The 21,481-nt window shown below is 55.8% G+C and overlaps 1 protein-coding gene and 1 non-coding gene across 2 annotated transcripts; both read left to right on the top strand.

Moving 5' to 3' along the window:
• Window positions 1-1,904: 1,904 nt before the first annotated feature.
• Window positions 1,905-19,590, top strand: BESB_081870 (ABC transporter transmembrane region domain-containing protein; the record flags this gene model as incomplete). The annotated part of the gene is made up of 33 exons (XM_029366537.1): window positions 1,905-2,315; window positions 2,796-2,842; window positions 3,455-3,527; window positions 4,172-4,264; window positions 4,684-4,791; window positions 5,015-5,116; window positions 5,454-5,604; window positions 6,027-6,191; window positions 6,698-6,796; window positions 7,152-7,300; window positions 7,780-7,857; window positions 8,103-8,241; window positions 8,937-9,015; window positions 9,428-9,509; window positions 9,890-10,081; window positions 10,429-10,503; window positions 10,814-10,981; window positions 11,394-11,607; window positions 11,774-11,939; window positions 12,543-12,627; window positions 13,034-13,214; window positions 13,702-13,803; window positions 14,469-14,579; window positions 14,880-15,088; window positions 15,663-15,741; window positions 16,064-16,188; window positions 16,511-16,627; window positions 17,125-17,220; window positions 17,481-17,659; window positions 17,976-18,075; window positions 18,633-18,769; window positions 19,137-19,300; window positions 19,457-19,590. The coding sequence occupies 33 exons, from the start codon at window positions 1,905-1,907 to the stop codon at window positions 19,588-19,590; spliced, it is 4,410 nt and encodes a 1,469-aa protein (XP_029216997.1).
• On the top strand, window positions 15,303-15,375 carry BESB_085850. The gene has a single exon. It is a non-coding gene; the product is annotated as a tRNA-Lys (tRNA).
• Window positions 19,591-21,481: the final 1,891 nt, after the last annotated feature.

The raw sequence follows: 21,481 nt of genomic DNA, 5'->3' as shown, positions 1-21,481 counted from the left end.
TGGTAGAACGGTGACCTGATTTGCACACGCAAACCGCCAAAGCGAAGCACCCAGTCTTCAACGCACGTGCGGAGCTCCCCACAATGCGCACTGGCAAGGATGATTTCGTCCCCTGGTCTCGAAACGTCGACAGAAATATGCAGAGCCACATTCCTCGCTCTCCCCCCGCTTTGCTGGCAGCCGCCCAGCGGCGTCGATCCTCCTTTTCGCTCTTGCAACGCACTCCCGAGTGCCTCTCTGGCGTGTTGGTTAGCATCGTTTCCGGACTGGCGGCTGCTTTATGGAGTTTTTTACGGAAAACTACTCGCCTACACCTGCGCACACATGCACGCGCACTCAAAACGCGGGCTCCGGCACCACGAGAACAGACTTTTCCGCAGCGACTGCCTCGCCTGTTCGCGTCAAGGGTCGTGAACTTTAGCGGGTTTCCCTGGGTGTCTTTCCGCGTTTGCGTCGGTGGAGAGGTAAAAAGAAAGCAGCCGCTTCTCTCGATTTCGCCGCCGCTGGATGACCGTCCCTCGCCGCGCGAGGGGCCCCGCTAAACCCCGCTTCTGTGTGGCAAGCTCGCCGTTGTACACGGCGGCGTTTGAATCTCCGGAAAAGGAAACAAGCTGCAGGCCGTGTTTGGTCCAGCTAGTTGTCGCGTTTTTTTCACTTCACACAATCTCACGTTTCAGCCCGCTGTCTATGAGCCCTTTTCCACCCTTTCGCTTCTTCCGCGCCAGCGAGCTCGCTCACACACTACCGGCTGTCGCTCTCCGCCGCGCGAACCGCTGAATCTGCTGCGCAAAACTGCCTTTCACCGCGACCTTCATACGAAGGCAAGCGCACTCTGAGAGAGATGGCGTGAGCAAAGCGCAGCCGCAAGGTCGCCAACGTGCTTCGGCGCCAGGCAAAACGCTTACTTTGCTTTGTTCGCGGAGTCGAGCAGTCCCTTCGTGCCCGCTCCCTCTTTTCGTTCGTCTCTTCTTCGTTCGTCCGCGTGGCTCTCCCGTCGACCGCGAGTGGGCAATTGACCTCGACGCCGTTTGGCAGGACAAACGACCCCGGGCGTCACGCACATCAGTTGCTCTACGCAAACTTTTGTTTTCCTCGGGGCTGCCCGCTGGCTGCCCTCCCACGCAGTGTTGCTTGTTCCGTTTTCGCCGCAGCGTCCGCGCGTTTTTGCCACTTCCGCAGGTCCCGCAGATGCCGCTCTTTCGCTAACGCAGCGTTCCTCACGGGCCTGAAGAAAGCGTGTCGTGTGACTCGCTGTCGCTTCCCCTCCACTGTGTCTTTCCGGGACTCTGCGCCAGACATGCACCTCTCGCTTTTTCCATCAGCCGTCTGCTACGTGGTGACTCGACACAACGACGTGCACAGCTCAACGCCAGCAGTAAGAAGACGAGGCGTTCGCACTCTTGCCCCGTGTGTAGCGCACATTGACTCCGCTTCCCGCGTTCGTCCCTTTTTGACTCGACACCACCAAGGTTCTCACGCTTGTCTTCCGCCGCCTCCGCTGCACGAAAGTCCGTGTGACTCGCGGCGCCGATTCTGACAGGCATCAGCCGCGCGCCCTGCGTGTTTCGTTTTTTCGTAGCGCGAGCTTTTTGGATTCCAGAAGCCTCATCCGGGGGGCCTTCCCGCCAGAGCTCCACGCAGCAGGTGTTCACCGCTGCGAAGCAGTCGCCCGCTTTGCACGTGAGCGCCTCGTCGTTGCGGGGAAGGAGTACTTCCACGCTCACAGCGCCACAGCGACGTTTTTTCGTGTGTCTGGAGGCAGACCTCTCCGCGCTCCTTCCGCAGGTTTTTCGCGGGAGAGAGGCCGTCGACCTTTCCGCGCACAGCGCCTTCTCTGTTTTTGAGGGGATTGTAGGCGACGCGTTCGAAAAGCCTCAGTTTTTTCGGCAGATCGCGTGTTAAAAATGAGCGCGCCGGAGGCGGAGGGGTCTCAGGCGCGCGGCGCGGGGCTGGGCTCCAGATCGGGTTCGAATCCGTTGGGCCAGCCGGCGGCGCTGAGTCGCTCGGGCTCCAAAGTGGAGGCGGCGACCAACATGGCCGCTGTTGTCGCACCCATGCTGCCAGTCACGCCGATCGCCGCAGGCGTTGTTAACTCCGAGTGCCCGGCTTCAGCCGCGGCTGCGGAGCAAGAACAGGAGAAATTGATCCGAGAAGAAGACGCGGAGAAGGCCGAGAAAGCGAGACTCGAAAGGGCCTCCGAGAGCCCTGATCTCGGCGATGAGCCAGCGACCCCGGCGGGCGCGGCGCAGACGAGCGGCCGCGCCGGAGCCCAAGGCGCCGTCGCGACCGCCTACGCGCCCGTGCCAGGGGACGAGGTGAGAATCGAGTCGCCACGCGCAGCAGCACAGCAGAAGAGTCTGCACTACCTAAGAAGTCCGCGCGAACCCAGAACAGAGGAGGGGGTGAGGGGGGAGGGAGAAAAGGGCGCGAGAAGGGAAGGGCTGGCGACACGATGGAGGAGACTGCGAGAGGAAACCGAGCAGGGAGAGATTTGACGCACAGGGGGCGGCATGGAGCGTGAGGAATAGAAAGAATGGAGACAGAGACTGCGAAGCGAAAGCCGTGCGACAGCGCTCAAGAGAATAGAGAAGAAAGGGATATGGAGGAGATAAAGGCGGCGCTAGAGAGACAGTGCGGGCATGTTGCTAGGCACACTGGGACGGAGAAGCTTAGGAACGAATGAAAGAAGAAGATAGGGTTCTGCGGAGGACATAAGAAAGAGGCAGGCAGCAGAAGAATCCCGTTTGGAGGGCGGCAGCATTCTGCGTTCTTCTGCTTCGCTGTCGTTGCTTCAGGACCTACAGCCGAAGAAAAACAAGGTTTCCCTGCTCGCACCCTATACGTGAGTTTTCGCCACCGTTTCGCTTTCTGCGTTTCTTTCCTCTCTTGGCTCTTCAGCGGGCTCTCTCTTTCGCGTGTACTGAGGCACGATAGTTTCCTTTTTCTAGCTTCCTCTCGCCTCCCCCGACTCGCATGTCCTCTTCTCGTTTCTATTTCTCCCTTCCTCCTTCTGCGCCTTTGTGTCTCGAGCGTCTCTGCTCTACTGCTTGTGTTTGGCGTCCTCTCTCCCTCTGTCTGCTCTGCAGTTCTGCCTTCTCCCTCTCTTCCTTCCGTGCGTCTTGAATGGCTTCTCTCCCGTCTCCGCTCTCCCTGGGGTGCCTCGCAGTGCTTCTCCGCGTGTCGATTCTCCGCTCGCTTTCCTCCGCGTCTGCGAGCTTTATGCGCGGCTGTCGCTGAGTCGCTGGTGGCGGAGATTTAAACAATCGCGAGACGCGGAGGCCATGCCAAGCCTTTGCGGCCTGAGGGCAACAGGCAGCTTTCGCTCGCTCCGCGGGTCGGCACTCGTGTGTCATCCAATGGGGCAAAAACGAGCCGTTTTTGGCACATGTATCTACGCATGTCCGCTTTAGAGAGGACTACCTTCAGCCAGCCCTGTTGCTGTCTCTGTCCTCAGCTACGCGACGGCAACCGACTTCCTCCTGCTGCTCATTGGAACTCTCTTCAGCATCGGCGGAGGCGCCATGATGGTACGCTTGCCCCATTCTCTTGTTTTGGTCACTCTACGTTGCTGCTTCGTGATTTTTCATGCCTCATGCGGAATGCAGCATATGTATATAGGTATATATATGCATGTACGCATGTATCTATGTATTTTTATGCACATGTCTGTATGTGTATGTATGCATATGTATGCATGTATATGCACGTATGTAGATACCTATCTGCCTATGGAGTATATGCGTGTGCAGATATCTGTGTTTGCCCATATATATATATATATATATATATATATATATATATATATATATATATATATATATATATATATGCACACACGTCCGTGTGTATTCACGCAGAAAATTGCGAGGCCAACCATACATACAGGGGCAGTGCGTATCTGAGCGCATCCTTTGAGGTAAACCCCTGAGATCCCTACACAATTATGCACATATCCTCGCCTTTCTCTAAGCATACATATATATGTACACCGCCCAGACGTGGCCATTGTTACGTGTATTCCCATCCATCGTGTATTTGTAGAGTATTTCTGTCTGTCTGCGTATGTCTCTGTCTCTCCTCGCTCTCTGGTTGTCTTTTTAACGTGGATATGCACTAGGCCGTGAGAGTCCTAAAAGAGCAGATTGTCTTAGGCGCGCTGTTTTTGTTTCAGCCCATCTTCATGTCGCTCTTCGGCGACGTCATTACGGAGCTCAACACGACGCTCGACATCAGTCACATGTGCTCAGTCATGGGCGGCGTCGCGGTGAGTTTCTCAAGCCGGGGCGGCCTTCATGCCGCGGTTCTCTGCATGCTCACGCTTCACTGCGATGCGGGGGAAGGGGGCGGGGGAGGGGAGCGCCACGCGCCACGTCGCGAGGTCTCTCTCCACAGTGAGGCGGTCGAGTTGCGTTCTTGCGCGTTGCGAAATCTAAGGACAAGTTTAGAAATAATCCTCCGCGCATGCCTCGCATGAGTTTCCCGCCGCTGCATGCGGGACGCCTGGCCTCACAGACGCAGATGCCTGTTCACGGACAGAACCGCACCTCGCCTCTTCAGTCGTGCACATGCCTGCGTATCGCGGGGTGTATGTCTGTAGATATAAATGACTTCTTTGTCGGAATTTTGTCTCTCGACTTGCGCGCCTGAGATGCGCGTGGCCGTGTGAGCTGTTCGCATGCTCAGGCCGCCGCGTTCGTCGCCTCCTGGGCCTCTGCGTCGTGCTTCGAGTTCGTCGCAGACCAACAGGTGGCGCGCATGAAGCTCCAATACTTCAGCTCCACGATGCAACAGGTAAAGCTCGAGCTGCGGGGCGGGGGGTGGAGGGGGGGGAGTGCCTCCGTGGCTCAATGGATTCCTCTGGAGCCGAGAGTCTTCTCTCTTGGGGCGAGTCTTTTGCGAAATGCTTGTTTGAATGCCCATTCACCCTAAACCTGTGTTAGGCGCTGATGCGTCGCTCTCTTCTCTCTCGAGAAGTCGTGTTTTATCCGTTCTGTTTCCGCACTTTTCTCTCCAGGAGATGGCGTACTTCGATTTGAACGACGCAGGCACGCTCCCGACGCGACTCGAATCGAACATCGTCACCACGCGCAACGCCATCGGAATCAAGCTGGCGACGGTGAGCATACGCTTCATCAGCCCTGCGTCTCCCTATCGCGATTCGTTCTGCCTGTGGCCTGGCTGTCGCCTCGACACGCCCCGCTGCCTTGTCACGCGAGCAACACGCGCGGCTCAATAGTCTGCAAACTCTTCAAACGCTCAGTTACATACAGAAATTCACTCGTAGGTTTAAAGACTTCTCTGTTTGTCTAGTGCCCTCTCTCGAACAGCGGCGAGTCTCTTTGCCGCTAGCTGTCGACCTCACTTCGTTTCGGCGGTGCTTTGCTGGCGTCCCTGCGGCGTCTGGAGTTCGGCTTCAGTCCGTGGCGTGTGGGGTTTTTCTTCTGCAATTTCAGCTGATTCAGTTCGCGACGGTCGCCATGGGCGGCTTCATTCTGGGCTTCGTACGGAGTTGGAAACTGACGTTGGTGACGCTCGCTGGACTGCCGGTCCTTGTGCTTCTCGGATGCGTCCTCGGCTACTGCCTCAGCAAAAGCGAGAAGGAGAGTGAGAAGGCAGCTTTTTGCTGCAGCGTATGTTTGCATCAGAGTCTTAACACACAGGCGCCTGCAATCCGCGTGTAAAGATGTCTCGCTTTGAATATGGCCGCCGCATCCGTGAGGCGTCTTGTGGCCTTTACCGCGCTGCAGGCGACATGCATCAGGCCATTTACACATATGCATTTCTTTCTCTATTTGCAAGCTTGTCTGGGTAGCTAACCTTTCGACACGGCGTCTCTCTCCGCATGCTGTCGCTTTCGGCAGGAAGGTCGCGCGTCAGTCGAAGAGGAAATAGACACACTGCCCACTTGCCTAAAACACGAAGTCTGCACCTGTGCGTGCGAGCTTCGAGTTTCGGGTCTCGGTTGGCGCTGCTGCGGGTTTTCTTCCTCTTCAAGGCTCGTGTGTGGCGCGTTTGGCTCGTTGCAGCGATCTCGAAGCACAAGGAAGCAGGAAGCTTGTCTGAAGAGGCGCTTCTCGGCATCCGCACCGTCGTCGCGCTCGGCGGCGAAGAGAGAACTGCGACGGAGTACAAGAAAAAGCTGTCAGAGGCGGAGTACATTGGCACATATTGGGCCTTTTTTTCGGCTCTCTGTAAGCGACACGCTGAACAACCAGTTAGGGTTCGATCCTCTAGGCAGCTGACCTGTTGACAGTTGGTCCTGAGCCTCCTGCTTTCATCGTGCTTCCCCACATCACTGCGAAGCGCTTGCCGCGTCTGCTGCGTGCCTCTCTGGCGACGGGGAGGGGCGGAACAGGGTGGCACAGAAAAGGATGCCCGGCGCCTCTGTCTGGTCTAATCCACGCCGCTGTATGTGCTCCTGTTACCTCTACATATCTATGTACTTCCGCTTGTATTTACTTTCATGCTTCCATTCGTATGTACTTATATATATATATATATATCCATGTGCAGTTCGCGCGCGGACCAGACTGTGGAGCTGCGTAGGCGCCACATGTGTGCTTTGAAGTCTTTTTCGCGTTCGTTTTGTGCTTCCCTAAACCTTGCCTCAGCGAGTTGTCTTTTGAAAACGTGTTTGTCTGCGGTTCGAAGGTATTCGACTGGTTGGTGCGTTCAAATGCACTGATCTGTGTCGCAGGCATCGGCGTGTTGATGGGGACAATTTTTCTGCTGTTTGCTGTCGGATTTTGGTACGGAGGCCGCATGGTCGCGGACAGCGTCGAGGAGGCACTTGATGGTGAGTTGGACTCGCAGCCACTCGCTGGTTTCTTTGCTTTGCTCGCTCCGTGAAAATCCATTTTATGGTTTCGGGTCTAGCTCCGTCACTTCCTTGGGAGGCTGCCTGTCGGACTTGCGTTTCCGGCCTTTTCTGGCGCCCGCTGTCGCCTTTTCCGTCTCCCGTTCTTGTATACTATCAGCTATTACTAATACCACAAAATTTTGCAAAAAGTCTCTTCTCCCACCGTACAAAAGTGTTCTGTTGCCTCTTATACGCTCCGCTTTTTCCGGAAAACCTCCGTTTTTAATTGTTTTCTCCAAATATGTTTGATTCTGAGGTGAGTTTCCCCTCTCTCTCGTTTCTGGCTTCGCAGGGCAGCCGCCTCCGCCGCCCGACAGCGATCCCGCGACATGGCCAAAGCCTCGCTTCCGCGGCGGGGACGCCATCACTGTCTTCTTCGCCGTCATTCAAGCCTGCTTCGCGATCGGCAACATCGTCCCGAACCTCACGGCGTACCTGAAGGTGAGAACGTCGCGGCACGCGGAAGCTCGAGAGGGGGCTGCAGGCGAGCGAAGCGGCGGAAAAACGAGCGAAGAGGGAAACTTGAGGCTGGAGGCGGCCTGCAGGCCGCGCTCAGAGCTCTCTTCTGCCGAGCGAGAGAGACAACATCAGAAAAATATGTCCCAAGAAGCCGGAAACAGGTGGCCTCGGGGAGAGAGGGAGGACGTGTCTTAAGAGGGAGGGGCGTGTGAAAGGAACAAGGAGGAGCTTCAAAGAACAAAAAGTGCCGCGTATCGTCGTGCTGCCCATGCACTGTGCGCGAGACGAGAAGCAGCAGGTCGCAGAACGGCGCGTTTGGCGCGCGATGGCTTCACCGCGTCTTCCTTCTTCACGTTTTTTCGCTCGGTCGCGCGTCGTGCGGCTCGTCCGCGCAACCGGGAGCGTCCGCGTGTGGCGTTTTCGCGTTGGATTCGCTGCGCCGCAGATCTGTTCCTTCGCAGGGCGCTGCGGCGGCCGGCGACCTCTTGGCGCTAATCGAGCGCGAGTCGGCTATCGACCCTCTGAGCTCCGACGGTCAGGTAAGGGACGCCGCCGCGGCGCGACGGTCGCCGAGGAGACACCTTCAGCCAGACAGAGGTGGCGTCCGGGGGAGCAGCAAGAGCAGCTGGCTGGAGGCCGCAGGGGCTTTCCGAGTCGGCATTAAAAGACTCCACTGCAGGTACGGGGAGGGTCTTCTCTCCACGCATCGCCGGAAATCCGCGACGAAGGGGAACCGCGAATAGAGCTGCGGGTTTTGGGTTCTCTGTGGCGCGTGGGTGCTCAGAAGGACGTCCCCCTGAACGGCGACATTCGCTTCGAGAACGTCGTCTTCGCCTACCCGGCTCGGAAGGAGAAGAAAATCTTCAACGGCCTGAACCTGACGCTGCCTGCGGGAAAGACTGTGGCGCTCGTTGGAACGTCAGGTGAGCAGCTGCGAAAGACACCGCCGCGCGAGCAAAAAAGAGAAGAGCGATGCCGACAAGAAATCCCTGCGCACAGCAAACGCCGGCTTCGTGTTCCGTGTGCCTTGCGGCTGGGAGCGCGTGGCTGCAACGCCTTTTTGGAAGACAGGTTGCGCGTTGTCTCGAACCCCAGGTTCGCCGCGCCGCCGCGGTGCCTGGAAGGCCTCTCTACCCCTTCGCGGACGGCCTGCGCCGCTTCTCGCCGTTCAGAGTTCCCCATTTTCTGTCTTTGGGAGCATTGCTAGCTTTATATACACGACAAGGACATGACTAATCCATATATTACGCCTAGAACATAACCGATGTGGAATAACCTCAATGTAGTATGGCAATGAAATCCAACACTTTTAGCTGTCTTAAGCAGTCCAGTGGGGTGGTGGTGTACTGCAGTCATCAAGGACTTGGTTGTCTGTATCGCACAACCGGAGTCATCTTCAGTATTCTAGGAACGATAGTGTCTTTGTTTACTCGATTTGAGTGTGCGGTGTTGAAAGTGATGGCATCCAAAACCCGTGGTTTGTGAGAAAGAAATCGACGCGGCGCGTGAAGAGACAGGAGGCTCCTGGAGGGCCCCTGCGCCGGCTGCAGCGCTTCAAGGCAGACACAGCAGCAGAGAGTGACGAGTTTGTCTTGCATTTTCGCCTTTGTGACTTCAGGTAGCGGAAAATCGACCATCGTCCAAATGCTGCAGCGTCTCTACGACCCCGACGGCGGGCGGATTCTCGTCGGCGACACGTAGGCCTTCTTCCCTTTTTTGCACTTCACACTTTGTTTGATTTTTTCTCAATTGTTATTCGTCGGGAAAAGGAGGGAGGATGCAGCAAGGACGCGAGAGGAGGCGTGGAGGGGTGCTCGTCCTCGCGTGCAGAGTCGAGATAGGGAGAGCCAGAGGGTCGTTGTTGCAGACATTTGTCTCTGCTGGTGCTGGAGGTGCGAAAAGTTCTCGATCTTGAAAAAAACGCAAATGTGTCGCCTTCGTTTTGAGGCTGCAGCGCCGGGCGCGGGCCTTGTCCGCGGCGTCGCTTGCCGGCGAGGCTTTAAGTTTCATGAGCGTCTCTCGCTGAGCTTTCTGGATCCTTCTTTTCGAGCGTGGGGGCAGAGAATCAGCAATTATTAATTATTTTTGCCTTTTCTTCCTTCTTCACAGGCCTCTGCGAGACATCAACATCCAGTATCTGCGCGCGCAGCAAGGCATTGTCAGCCAGGAACCGAAGCTGTTTTCTGTTTCGGTAGGCGCCTGTCGATGCTGGTCCCTGCGCGATCTGCCATCATCCTAGCTGTTTTCTTCTTCCTGCTCGTGTCTTGTCTCTGTTCTCTTCCCTCTTTTCCTCCCCTCGCATACGTTTATGCCTGGTATGACTATGCGTGTGTGCGTGCGGCTCTCCTTCCAGAAACCCACCACATTTATATATGTGTATGTGTCTACATATACATATGAATATGCATATATGCATATGTATATACGTACGTGTGAAGGCGTGCGCAGGTTTTTTAGTGACTGGTTTTCGCTTTACTGGATCTACGCCTCAGGCCCTGTGTCGCCTGTTTGGGGGAGCATCTTTCTGCGGAGCGGCGTCAAGACAGTTGATCCGTTTTTTGTTCTCTCCAGATCGGCGAAAACATCGCGCTGGGCGCCTGGGGCCGCGCAGTCACGCAGGCGGAGATGGAAGAGGCTGCGAAGAAGGCGAATGCACACGACTTTATCTCGCAGTTCCCGGAGGGGTACAATACAGACTGCGGACTTTTCGGCGGGCAGCTCTCCGGCGGACAGAAGCAGCGCATTGCGATCGCGAGGGCGATGGTAGGCGACGCCCACACACTCCAACGCGTGGGGACAAGCAGCCGTTCGAAAGACTTTTCAGACTCACGCAAGACAACCGAAAAGTGCAAAAAACGAAACCTGAGGACTCTTCGTGAGCTCGGACAAGAGAACGGAGACAGAGGTCGGGACCTTGTGTGAAAGACGTTGGGGAGAGAGCAACGGAACAGGGAGAGGAGGGCATGGACCAGATGCGAAGCTTCAGCTTTTTTTTTCAGTGTCTGGTTCCTCTTGTTGCGGAGGCGGCTTTGCGTCTTTCGTTTTGGTGTGTTTCATCGCATTGTTCACGCGTTTTGCGTTGCTCTTGGTGTTCCCTCTTTTTTCTTCAGGTCAGGCGACCCTCAATTTTGATATTCGATGAGGCAACTTCTGCGCTGGACACCGTTTCGGAGAAGGTCGTGCAAGTACGGCTGCATCTTTCCTCTTTTCTTCTTTCGCTGTTTCCATTCTTCTACTACTTTGCAGCACCATCTCGCAGCTACCCATCTCCTCGTTTTCGGGGCTGTGTGGGTTTCAAACTTGCGCCTCGAGCTTCCAGTCGCCGACGCGCTCTGCGTCGCTCTTGTCGCTTGCGTTCAGTCTACTTTCTCCCCGTTTCCTCCGCGGGTTGTCCGTTCTCTACCTCCGACTCGTTCTTTCGCTCTGGTCCGTCTCTCGCTTTGTTTCCTCTCTCTCTCTAACGTCCTCGCGCGCGCCTTGCCGCTTTCTCTGCAGGAGGCGCTGGACAAGCTGATTGAGACCACGAAGGCGACGACAATCATCGTCGCGCACCGCTTGAGCACGATTCGCAACGCAGATCAAATCATCGTCTTGGATGCGCGCTCGGGCACCGGCTCGGAGGTTGTCCAGATCGGCACCCACGAGACGCTCATGGCACAGACGGTGCGAAAAACAAAGAAGTTAAAAAAAAGATGGAAGACCAAAAAACTGGATAAACTGCAGGGAGCTAGCTGTTGCCTGTTTCGCTGTTTTTTGCAGTTCTTTTACTCTTTTATTTTGAGAGACACACCCAGGGGGATCAGGAGCACCTCGCCTCGCAAGGCGCGTGGGGAGTGAATGGCAGGGAGACACTTCACCTTATGCCGAAGAATCATGTATGCACAAACCGGACAAGGATGAATCATGCCCGTTTCCGTGAATGGGAAATGGGACACGTTTTTACCATATATAGACGCGAACCTCCCGGCTGACCGTCCGTTTGCTTCGAGACACCAAGCCGCACTTCTGTCAGTCCTGGCTCGCTTTCTGCATCTCGCTGGTTTTTCGCCTCTGGACGTTTTTTTCTCCTCTACAGGACGGTCTGTACTACCAGCTGGTCCAGTCGCAGCTGATGGGGACGAAGGCTGAGTCGGAGAAAGCCAAGGGCGCGCCGCAGCCGACTTACGAGAGAGATCTGACGGGCGAGATGATTTCGCAGCAAATTTCGCGAAAGCTCACCCAGATGTCGAGGATTCGGGGCTCCTTCAGCTCGCTTGGCCTGCACGCGGACACCAAAATCACTGATGCAGGTATCCAGCGGCGAAAATCCTCGTTCTCGCGGCGCAGCCATTTGCCTCCGGTCGGCACCTGCTGGAGTCTGGCTTCTTCGGGCGCGCCGTCTCGAGTTTGCATATCGCTCCGCACCTCCTCAGAGCGTCTTTTCCGCTTTTTGCTTTTTTTCGCGTTGTTCTGCAGGGAGCACGGTCGCGCCCGTGCACGTGGCGTCGACGAAGGTAGCGGAGAGGGGCTTGGCGGGCTTCCGTCGACGCGTCGCCAGATTCCTCCAGCTGCGCACGCTCTCCCTCCTCAAACCCTGGTGGCCGATTTGCACCATTGGACTCGTTGCGGCGGCCTGCTCGGGGTGAGAGCCTGAACACATCTGTCTTCTCGTCGCATGCCTCTCGCGCTTCTGCCTCCATACACGCATTCTACTCCAAATGAATAGACGCGTCCGGCGCACAACGCCCAGTCTCCTGAGTACGCGTATGTGCTTCTACCTACCTATCTGCCTATACGCATATGTGTATCTGTTCTGTATGTATGTATTGAAAGACATTCTGCCGTCTGCGCTCGAGACACCACGAGTCGGTTCGCTCGGAGGGGCCCGCCCTGGGTCTCGAGAGAAATTCGCCAAGAGGAGAAGAGCGGCGAGCGAGTCGTTTCCCCAGCGCATGCCGGTTGAGTGTACGGTCGCCCTGGGTGCGGGCGGCGAAGCTGGGTGCGGGCGGCGAAGCGGGCGGCGAAGCGTCATTCGATGGCCTGCAAAGTGTCGCGGACGAATATCGATGCATATACGGATCTGCAGCCGGGGCGCCTATATGTGTTGATTCACGCGGATTGAATTCGAATACCTCGAGACGTGAATGTTTTCCCTTCGTTTTCTCCCTTTTTTTAGAGATGTGCGTCCTCAGAGAGTGGCTGTGAGTCTCAAGCTCCTTTTGCGCATTTCTGCTTTTCCGCGCAGAGCCACGTTTCCGGTCTTCGGCGTCGTCTTCTCTAAGTTCATCACCGTCTACTTCTATCCAGACCCGGAGAAAATTCGCGACGACGTAGGGGAAAACAAAAAACAGACACTCGCCATTCTATCCTTCTCTCTGCAGAGCATCTCGGAGCTGTCTGTTCCCGCCCCCTTCGTTACTCTCCTGGAAGCTTCCGAAGCGCGCGCTCGAGGAACCTTTCAGTTCTGTTCGCATCACACTTCCGCCTAGGCGCTGTGCATATCCCTCTGTGTGTGTTGACGTCTCTCTCGTTTCCGTTTGTTTTTCCTTGAAAAAACGTGGATGGAATAGGCCGGTGGCTTACCTAGTGTGTATGTGGGGGAGGGGGGTGTGTGTGTGTGTGAAGGCATGTCATCTTGTGTTTGCTGCCTTCTAGACACGGCATTTTCGCCTCCTCTGCGTCTCTGTTTTTTCAGTTTTCTTCCTTTTCTCTCTGGCGCGTGAGGTGCGTGTTCAGGCGGGCTTCTGGAGTTTGATGTTTGTCGCAGTCGCGGGCAGCCAGGTGATTGTCGAGGCTTGCAAGTTCTTCGCGATCGAGTTCAGTGGTCATAAGCTCGTCGCGATTCTCCGCGGCCGCGCCTTCACGCAGACTCTTCACCAGGAGATTGCCTTCTTCGATCGTCAGGAAAACAACGTCGGTACGGCCCGGCGAAGACTGCCGCGTTTCGACGGAGAAGCGCGGAGTCCATTTGATAAAACCTAGATCTACACTCGTACTTACAGCTACGCAAAAACTCGCCTAAATTCACTTCACGCGTTTGTGGGTAGACGCGGGCAGATGCACTCTGCAGAGGCGCGGCGCCCTCAAACGCGCACTCCCTCAGAACCACTCGCGACAGGTGTGTATATCTGCTAAAGCACATATATGTATTTAACTGTATACATCTATCTATATTTGTTTGTTCGCTTCTTTTGGTCTGTGTCCATGTATGCCTGCCTGCGTAACTTCGTCCGTGTGCATATCTCCTGAGGGATGCAGGAGAGCTCGCACGGGGAAAGAAGTGTTCAATTTCGCTTCGGTGGAGAGGCCGGAGTTCGGCTGTCCAGGGCTTTGTTTCCGCCTCGAAACAGGATGCGGAGATTCCTCGATGCACGCGAGCTAGGCGCTTCAATGTTTTTTTCCAGGATATTTGAGCGGCGTGCTTTCGAGCGACGTGCTTCTCGTCAAGACTGGTAGCGCCGGAAACACCATCGCACTTACGCAGAGCATGGCGGCCGTTGTCACAGGTACAGCCGACCCCCAGCCTCTGGATCTCTCGCAGATGCCTCCTTTCACTTTCTGCGCAGAAGCCCTCAGCGGAATTTCGCGTCCCACAGCTTGCACATCTCTCAGCTGACTCCGAGACGCGCAGTAGAGATCGCGCAGCAGCGGCTGCCTTCTTGTGCGTGTCGTCTCCTCCTCGTAACTTTTCTCTCCTCAACGGAGTGTCACGCCCCTCCCGATTGTCAGCACTCTCAAGGACGAATTCCCGTGTATGCATTTTCTGAGGGGCGACTCTTCGGGAGTGCGTGTTGCTGCAAGGGGTGCCCAGTAGTCACGTCGCCCGGCGGTCCCTACGCACGGCTCGATGCTTGTCAAGGGCTCTCGGGCTCGCTGACTCTTGGCTGTATCAAAAACTCGATTGAAAGCGCGAAAGCAGGCCTGAGAGATGGAATCTTTCTCCGTGGCGAAGCGCCCTTCTACTTGTCGGAGTCTGTTGAGACGCAACCATTTTTCCCCCTCCTCCACACCACGCAGGCGGCGAGAGTCATCACGCACTGAGAAGGTGCTCCGGGGTCGCTTGACAGTTCGCGTTTCTTTTTAGCGCCGGGGTCTCACACGCGTCGTTTCGCGCTGTGCAGTGGCTTTGAGAAGCGGCCATGCAGCTGCGTCTGCGTTTTCCGCGTGTCAGGTATCGCCATTGCCTTCTGCGGAGACGCGCGCCTGGCTGCCGTCGTCCTCACCTGCTTCGTCGTGCTCATTCCCGCCAGCGCAGGACAGGCTCGCGTCTCGTCCCCGAAAGGTGAGACCTGCGATGCGCAATCTATGATGGAGTGAGAAATCTACGTCTCTCCTCGTCTACAAATATTGATAAACTATATATATGTGTATATATGTGTAGTTAAAGTGCATTTGTATCTATGGAGCCGCACGCATATTCGGGCCAGCAGGCTGACTGGCTTCATATAAATATATACATGTATATGTGTATAAAATGTGCACGTAAGAGATTTTTCTGGTGGGGTCTTTGGCGAAAAGGACCGACACCTGGATAGGAAATTGAGGTGTGGAGTTGTGCGTGAGTTGATATTTGCGCTTGCAGGCAGAGTGGGTGAGAAGGACGAAGAAAGCGCCGACGATCGCGACACTGCGGCGTTTGTGATGAGCGAGGCTTTGAACGGAATGCGCGTGGTATCTGCCTTCGGCCTCGAGCATTACTTCACCGAACGCTACCGAAAAGTTCTCCACAAGACGCTCCGCGAGGAAAGGCGAACTGCCATAGTCCTCGGATTCTTCTGGGGCTTCAGCCAGGTGAGTCGCCCGCTTCCGGCCTCAGAGTTTGCCCTTTTTGGCGGCGACAGGGGGAAAAGGACGAAATGAACTGCGGCGACGGGGACGATGGAGCGTGGATCCAGGAGCAGAAACGCGAAAGGAAAAAATTACGGTGGAGGCGGCACTGTTGTGCAGAGATAAAAATGCACGGAAGACGGCGTGGCAGGAGGCAAGCACGCGGGCGACGGTCTTCGCCGATGTAGCTCAGCCGGTAGACCGCGAGGCTCTTAACCTCGTGGTCGCGGGTTCGAGCCCCGTCGTCGGCTGTTTTTCTTTCTTCGCGTTTGTAGACCGTCGGGTTGCGTTCCCTCCGTGATTTTTGTCCCTTTTTCGGGGTTATTTGTTTTTCTGTTTGCCGCTGCGGTGCGCCAGCCGGATGTCTAGGGTTTCGCGCGCGCGAGGCACAGAACGTTTTAAGCGAGATCTTCTGTCTTCGTGTTGAAGAGAGTCTTGAGACACGCGCATGAAACAGCGCTGGCGGAGGCACCGAATTTGTTCAGATCCTGATGCTCCTTTTTTCGCGTGTGTGTCTTGTCGTCACTGCGTCGCGCAGGGCGCTCAATACGCGGTCAACGCGCTGACCTTCTGGTATGGCGGGCACCTCATCGAGACTGAGAACAAAGATCCCATGGGTGAGTCCTTTTCTTTTCGCGCGAAGCACTCCGAGGAAACTCTACTCGAAGCACACACGGAAGAGATAGATGCGATTCTTCGCTTGAAAACAGAGCCCTGCACGTCTGGCTGGAAGGAGAAAAATCTTCCTCCTCCTACTGGCGCAGACAAGAGGGCTTTCTTCTCTTGATATTCTTTCGTTTTTTCTTGGTTTTTCGCTGCGGCAGCTTCGCCGCCGTCATGGTCACTTCATGTGCATGCGGCGCGTTTCTGCTCCGCGCGGACGCTTCTCGATCAGGGGCGCTCGCTGACAGCCCCCTTCTTCCTGTTTCGTCTCTACAGGCATCATGCAGACGATGTTTGCACTCATGTTCGCCGGCTCCGCCATTGGTCAGACTGTGCTCTTCTCCTCAGACGCCGCGAAGGCCGAGAAGGCCTCTGACCGAGTCTTTCACCTCATCGATCGCGTGAGAGAAGTTCACTTCCTGGGGTGTTGGCGCTGCTTCGTGCGCCCTCGGCCGTGGCGCTGAAGCCAGTAGAACGCGCTTGCCTCTTTCGCTTTTCCTGTTTTCGTGTCTAGCTTTCAGTCGGCGCGAGGCCGGGGGGGGGGGGGGGGGGGGAGGGGGGGCCGCAGGGCCGCGGCCGCAGCTGCCGCCGTGTCCTCCTCATTGCGCACAGGCATGAGCGGACCTTCTCTTGTCCGTTCTCCGCGTTTGTCTCGTCTGGCTGTCGCGTATTTCGCCGTCAGCACTTCGTTTTGGCGGTTTTCGCTGCGTGTCTCTGTCGCAGCCCTCTCAGATCGATTCGCGAGATCCCGGCGGAAAGATCCTGACTGCGAAGGATTTTTCAGGCCACGTCCGCGTCGGCAGCATCAACTTCAGATATCCTGCGCGCCCCAACATCCCGGTACGCGTTTGGCTGCATTTCGGCAAACACTTTCAGCTTTCAGTGTGTGTATTCTCTCTAAACGCTTAATATATACATATATGTATATATGTGTGATATATATAGCTATACATATCTATTATGTGTACATATTTGTACAGGTGCATGTATACGTATATACATATATATATTTATATATTTAGCTACACATGTATGTGTGTACATGTTTTTACGTGTAGGGCTTAGGCTCATATATGCATATACGTGTATCTACATATATGTGTAGAAAATGATATGCCACGTCAAGAGATACATTCATGTCGCAATAGAATATGGGAACGTAAGGTTTTAGCCTGTGTGAAGGGTTGCGACGCGCGCATGGAAAGCTGTTCGTTGGGGACTTGTGTGGGAAGGATTGAGAGACCGTCATTCTTTGTCGTGTGCATGTCACAGAATGCGCGTTGGTGCGTGGGGAAAGAACCTTTGTTACGATGCGTTTTGTTGTTGGCTCGCGTCAGGTTTACCGCCGTCTCTCCTTCGACATGAAACCAGGCGAAACTGTCGCCCTTGTGGGTGCTTCAGGCTGCGGAAAGTCAACAGTCGTTCAGCTCCTCGTAAGTGTCTTTTCCTTCCTTTTCTGCGTGCATGTCTTTTGTTGTTGTGAATCATTTGCTCCTCGCGCTGTCCCTCTCTGCGTTTCCTCCGCTGCTTCTGTCTCTTCTCTCCCGATTTTTTCGAAAATGATTCCTCTAAGTTTCGAGTCTGTACGGTAGATCTGCTCCGTCTTTATTCCCACAGTCATCGTCCGTTTCCTTTCACGCGTGTCTCGTTCTTTGTCAGTTGTTCAACTTTCTTTTTCTCGTGGGTGGCTCAGGAGCGGTTCTACGACCTCGACAACAGCGACGCAGTTGAGGCGAGCGTCACGACGGGGAAGTTGGATCCAGAGGAACCTGACTTTGCTGCGTATCTGAAGGAGGAGCGGAGAGACGCGAAGACTTTCAAGAATGGGAGCATCAGCTTCGATGGAACAGACATTCGCGAAATCAACCTGCGGTACGTCTGCCGTGTGCGTGCCTGTCGGGAGGCACAACGCTTCTCGGAGAAAGCAGTAACTAGAAAACAAAAAACAAAAATGTTGAAGGGAACTCGTGCGCGAGGAAAAAGGAAAGACCGCAGCGCGCGGGAGTTGAAAGCAGAAGAAAGGTGGAAGGGGCGTCGAGGGCGGAAGTCTGCATCGAGGCAGGAGGGGTCGCGTGACCGAAAAGGACGCAGAGAAGAGTGAAGCAGATTCACGGCTTGTGTGTTGTCGTCGAGTGCATTTTTTTCACACTCTTGAGGCGCCTAGATGTTTCGTTTTTTGCGTTTCCAGATCTCTCCGCTCGCTCATCGGCCTCGTCGGACAGGAGCCCGTTCTGTTTAGCATGTCAGTCGAGGAAAACATTCGCTACGCCAAGCCCGACGCCACGCAAGTGAGTCAAAAACGTTTGGGGAGAAGATTCCGTTTTGGGGTGTAAACGCGGCTGGATAGCGCAACCCTGCGAAGGCACCACGCGCTTCCGGAGCTCAAGCTCACGCAGAGCCGGCGCGAGGATTCGAAGCTTCCGGTTTGAACTGAAGTTGATTCCACCTCGAAGAACGCCGAAGACATTTCTTCTTTCGGCGGCTCGCGAGTTGCGCCAGAGGCTCGTCCTGCGACGCCGTCGCTCGACACGAGGAGACGTTTTCCCTCCGTCCGCTCTCGCCTGTGCGTCTGCCTGGCGTGTCGGTTGATGCTGCTGCAACTGGCATCGCTCCGCGTCTCTCGGGTGCTTTGCTTTGGTGCCTGACTCCACTCGCGGCTTCCTGCCGCAGCGAGGGGCACCTGTTTCATTTAGCGGAGGAATCTGCAGTCAAATGCGCGGGTGGGCAGTTGCTCGGCGGCCGCATCGTGCGAGGTTGGCGGGCTCGCCATTTAAGCTCTCGAGGTGCATTGCCGCAGGCTACAGTCTCTGCGCTGCGTTTCGCTGGACGGTTTGCTGTCGCGCAGGAGGAAGTCGTTCAGATGGCGAAGCTCGCGAACGCCCACGGGTTTATTTCCACGTTCCCAGACGGCTACGCCACGCAAGTCGGCAAGGGCGGCAGCCAGCTCTCCGGCGGACAGAAGCAGAGAATCGCAATCGCAAGGTGCGTTGCCTGCGCTGTCAACACATTTAGGTATATTCAAATGTGCATATGTGAATATATGCGAGTAAAAACACGCAGGTCAGCGTCCTACGTACGCATACATCCTTTGATCTGTCTGTCTGCCCTGTCTCTGTCTCTCTCCATCTGCTTATAAATATATATACTTACATATATATCCAACTATATCTATTTATCTCTAACTATATGTGTATATATGTGGCTCTATCTGCGGTCACAGAAGTCCGACGGCAGACCTGTGTGTGTGGCATCACGTGGATTCGCGGTTAGGCATGTATGCATGTGGTAGCCGAAGAGGAGATTGCGCGCCTTCACCTTTTCGTGTCTCGGTTTGTCGGGTGGTTTTCAGAGCTCTGTTGACGCAGCCGCGCATGCTGATTTTGGATGAGGCGACGTCGGCGCTTGACGCAGAGAGCGAGCGCGTTGTGCAGGCTACGCTCGATGAAATCATTGCCTCGAAAGACCGCGTGACGCTGATGATCGCCCATCGGCTTTCCACAGTGCGCGACGCAGGTAGGCCCGCAGGCGTTTGTGCGGCGTAGAGCCATGGAGTGCGTCAGTTAACGCGAGGCGATACAGAGCGGGCAGACGCCGCGCCACGGAGCGCTGAAATCCATCGCGAGAGCGTATATGCCGGGAGCACATGTGGTGCGTGCGGCATCTGTGCAGATAAAATCGTCGTTCTGAGCAACGAAGACAAACGCGGAAGCCAAGTGGTGGAAGCGGGAACGCACGAGGAGCTCATGGAGATTCAAAACGGGGTGTACAGACACCTGGTGAAGGTCGCGGAGGGAGGGAAATGAGGCTTCCGGTCTTGTCTGCTTGGTTTCGCACGCCTTCCTTGAGGGGCGCTCACACATTTGAAAGTCGAATGGCAAAGAACGTTCTCTTTCCGCTTTTATTTTCCGCCCACGTGCGAATGTGCCGGCTTGCTCGCGCGCTTTCGAGAAGCGCGTAGAGTGGCCTCTGGAGCAGGCTGCAGAATGTGTCTTCCGGTGAGCTGAGGAGCTGAGCTCGTTTTCTGGGACGCTTCGCAGAGAGAGACGCGAACTGCTCATCAGGCTGTTTGGAGAGATGCGTTCTGCCTAGGAGAGGGGCGTTCGCGATAGGATTCGCTCGTGACTATGCTGCGTTTCCATGTGGAAGATCTTGGTTGATTTACTGTGGACGAAGTGCCGGATTCCTGCAATGCGAACGGTGCAGGAGCTCGAGTTCGAATTCGTCGTGTCGAGCATGATGAGCTCAGCAGGGGAGATGTTGCTGAGGGTGCATTCTGGGCGGGCTGAACGCCTTCTGTTGGGAGAGCCGTTTATACCGGATCTGATTCTCTCAAATTTTCCACAGCCCTGGACGCTTCGCGCTTCCCGGCGCACCCCCACTGAAAGCCATGCCTAACGCGATAGGAGTCGACACTCGAGTAGCCGCAGCCCTTCGTCGGTCTTTTGTTGGAAACGACAGCGACATCACGCAGAAATCCGCACGAATATCGTAGACGTGTGGCAACCAGAGCACAGCAGAGAGTAGAGAAGTCCTTCGAGGCCGATGTGTGTCTCCGCTCACGCCAGCACAGGCGAACAACCCTGGGTAGTGGTCCTGTATGCTGCTCAAATACTGCGACATATGCAGCAGTTTTCGCGGGTCGGCAAGAAGCCTGCGCTCTGAGCTGAGAGATCTCTGCAATCACGACGAACGCGAAATAGAGGTCTCAGCCTTCCTGACCGAACTCTAGGTCGTGAGAGCCGCAGTGTGTGGCAGTACCGTCTCTGCGTCGATCGGCGAGCGGCTAGTTCTGACTGCAGTGACGCGTTCCTTTGTGCCTGTTTCTGCGGACTCGTCCATATTTGGGCAGTGCGAATGGACACGAAGTGTCTTTCAATCGTGCCGCTTAGTCTTCGCTATTCACGAGGATGGAATCCCTGCGTGTGCGACGGGCAAGCCGGCGGGCGCGTGGGGGGAGACCCTTATCCCCGCGTGCTGTACGGCATAGGGCGTTTCCCTGCCGTCGCGTTATATAGTTGAGATACATATATGTATAGGTTCGAGAGATCAGGCTGGAGCGCTCGCTGCACCGGGCTTTCTGCAGGTGTCGCACACACTTTTTTCAACGAGCAGTCGCAGCAACGTAGGGTGAATAGCGCCCAGGGTGTCCGCACCCCATGGCGCGTGCGTCGCTGTGGGGTCGACGGCTACCGACACTGGTTCGCTGATCCTTGCGCTGCCGACCGGAAGGCCGTTGCGTGTCTGAACGCCCCTAGCCTAGAGGAAAATGCGCACGCCGACGACCCGGGGCTGGGAAGCCGGTCCTCTGCGTCGGAAGTAGCACGGAAGACACTCTGCCTCGCACTTGGGGCAGGACCAAGTGGGAGACTGGAAGTGTGTCTTTGCCGCGAATAGTGAATGACGCATCGTACACCTCGGGCGTTTTGGCGCTCGCGGCAGCCCCGAGAAACAGCTTCAGACTCAGATTCCTGTGCAGGTGCCGCGGATTTCCTGCGGTGTTGTGTCGTGGAGGAGGAGTATCCGGCGTAGTAGAGCCGCGCCACCCACACGGAGACCCGAACTCATTCCGGTCGGGGAAGTGAATACGCTGTCCGGACGAATTAAACATGAAAAGTACCCTGCGGGAGGACCGGATCGAAAAAATAATTGAGGTCCTATACGAATCGCTAGGATGGCAGAACCCTGTCGGTGCCC

Source organism: Besnoitia besnoiti, chromosome VIII, assembly GCF_002563875.1.
Source record: "Besnoitia besnoiti strain Bb-Ger1 chromosome VIII, whole genome shotgun sequence".
In the NCBI taxonomy this organism is placed as follows: domain Eukaryota; phylum Apicomplexa; class Conoidasida; order Eucoccidiorida; family Sarcocystidae; genus Besnoitia; species Besnoitia besnoiti.
The sequence above is the reverse complement of the archived record's forward strand: the minus strand, read 5'-3'. Positions and strand labels throughout refer to the sequence as shown.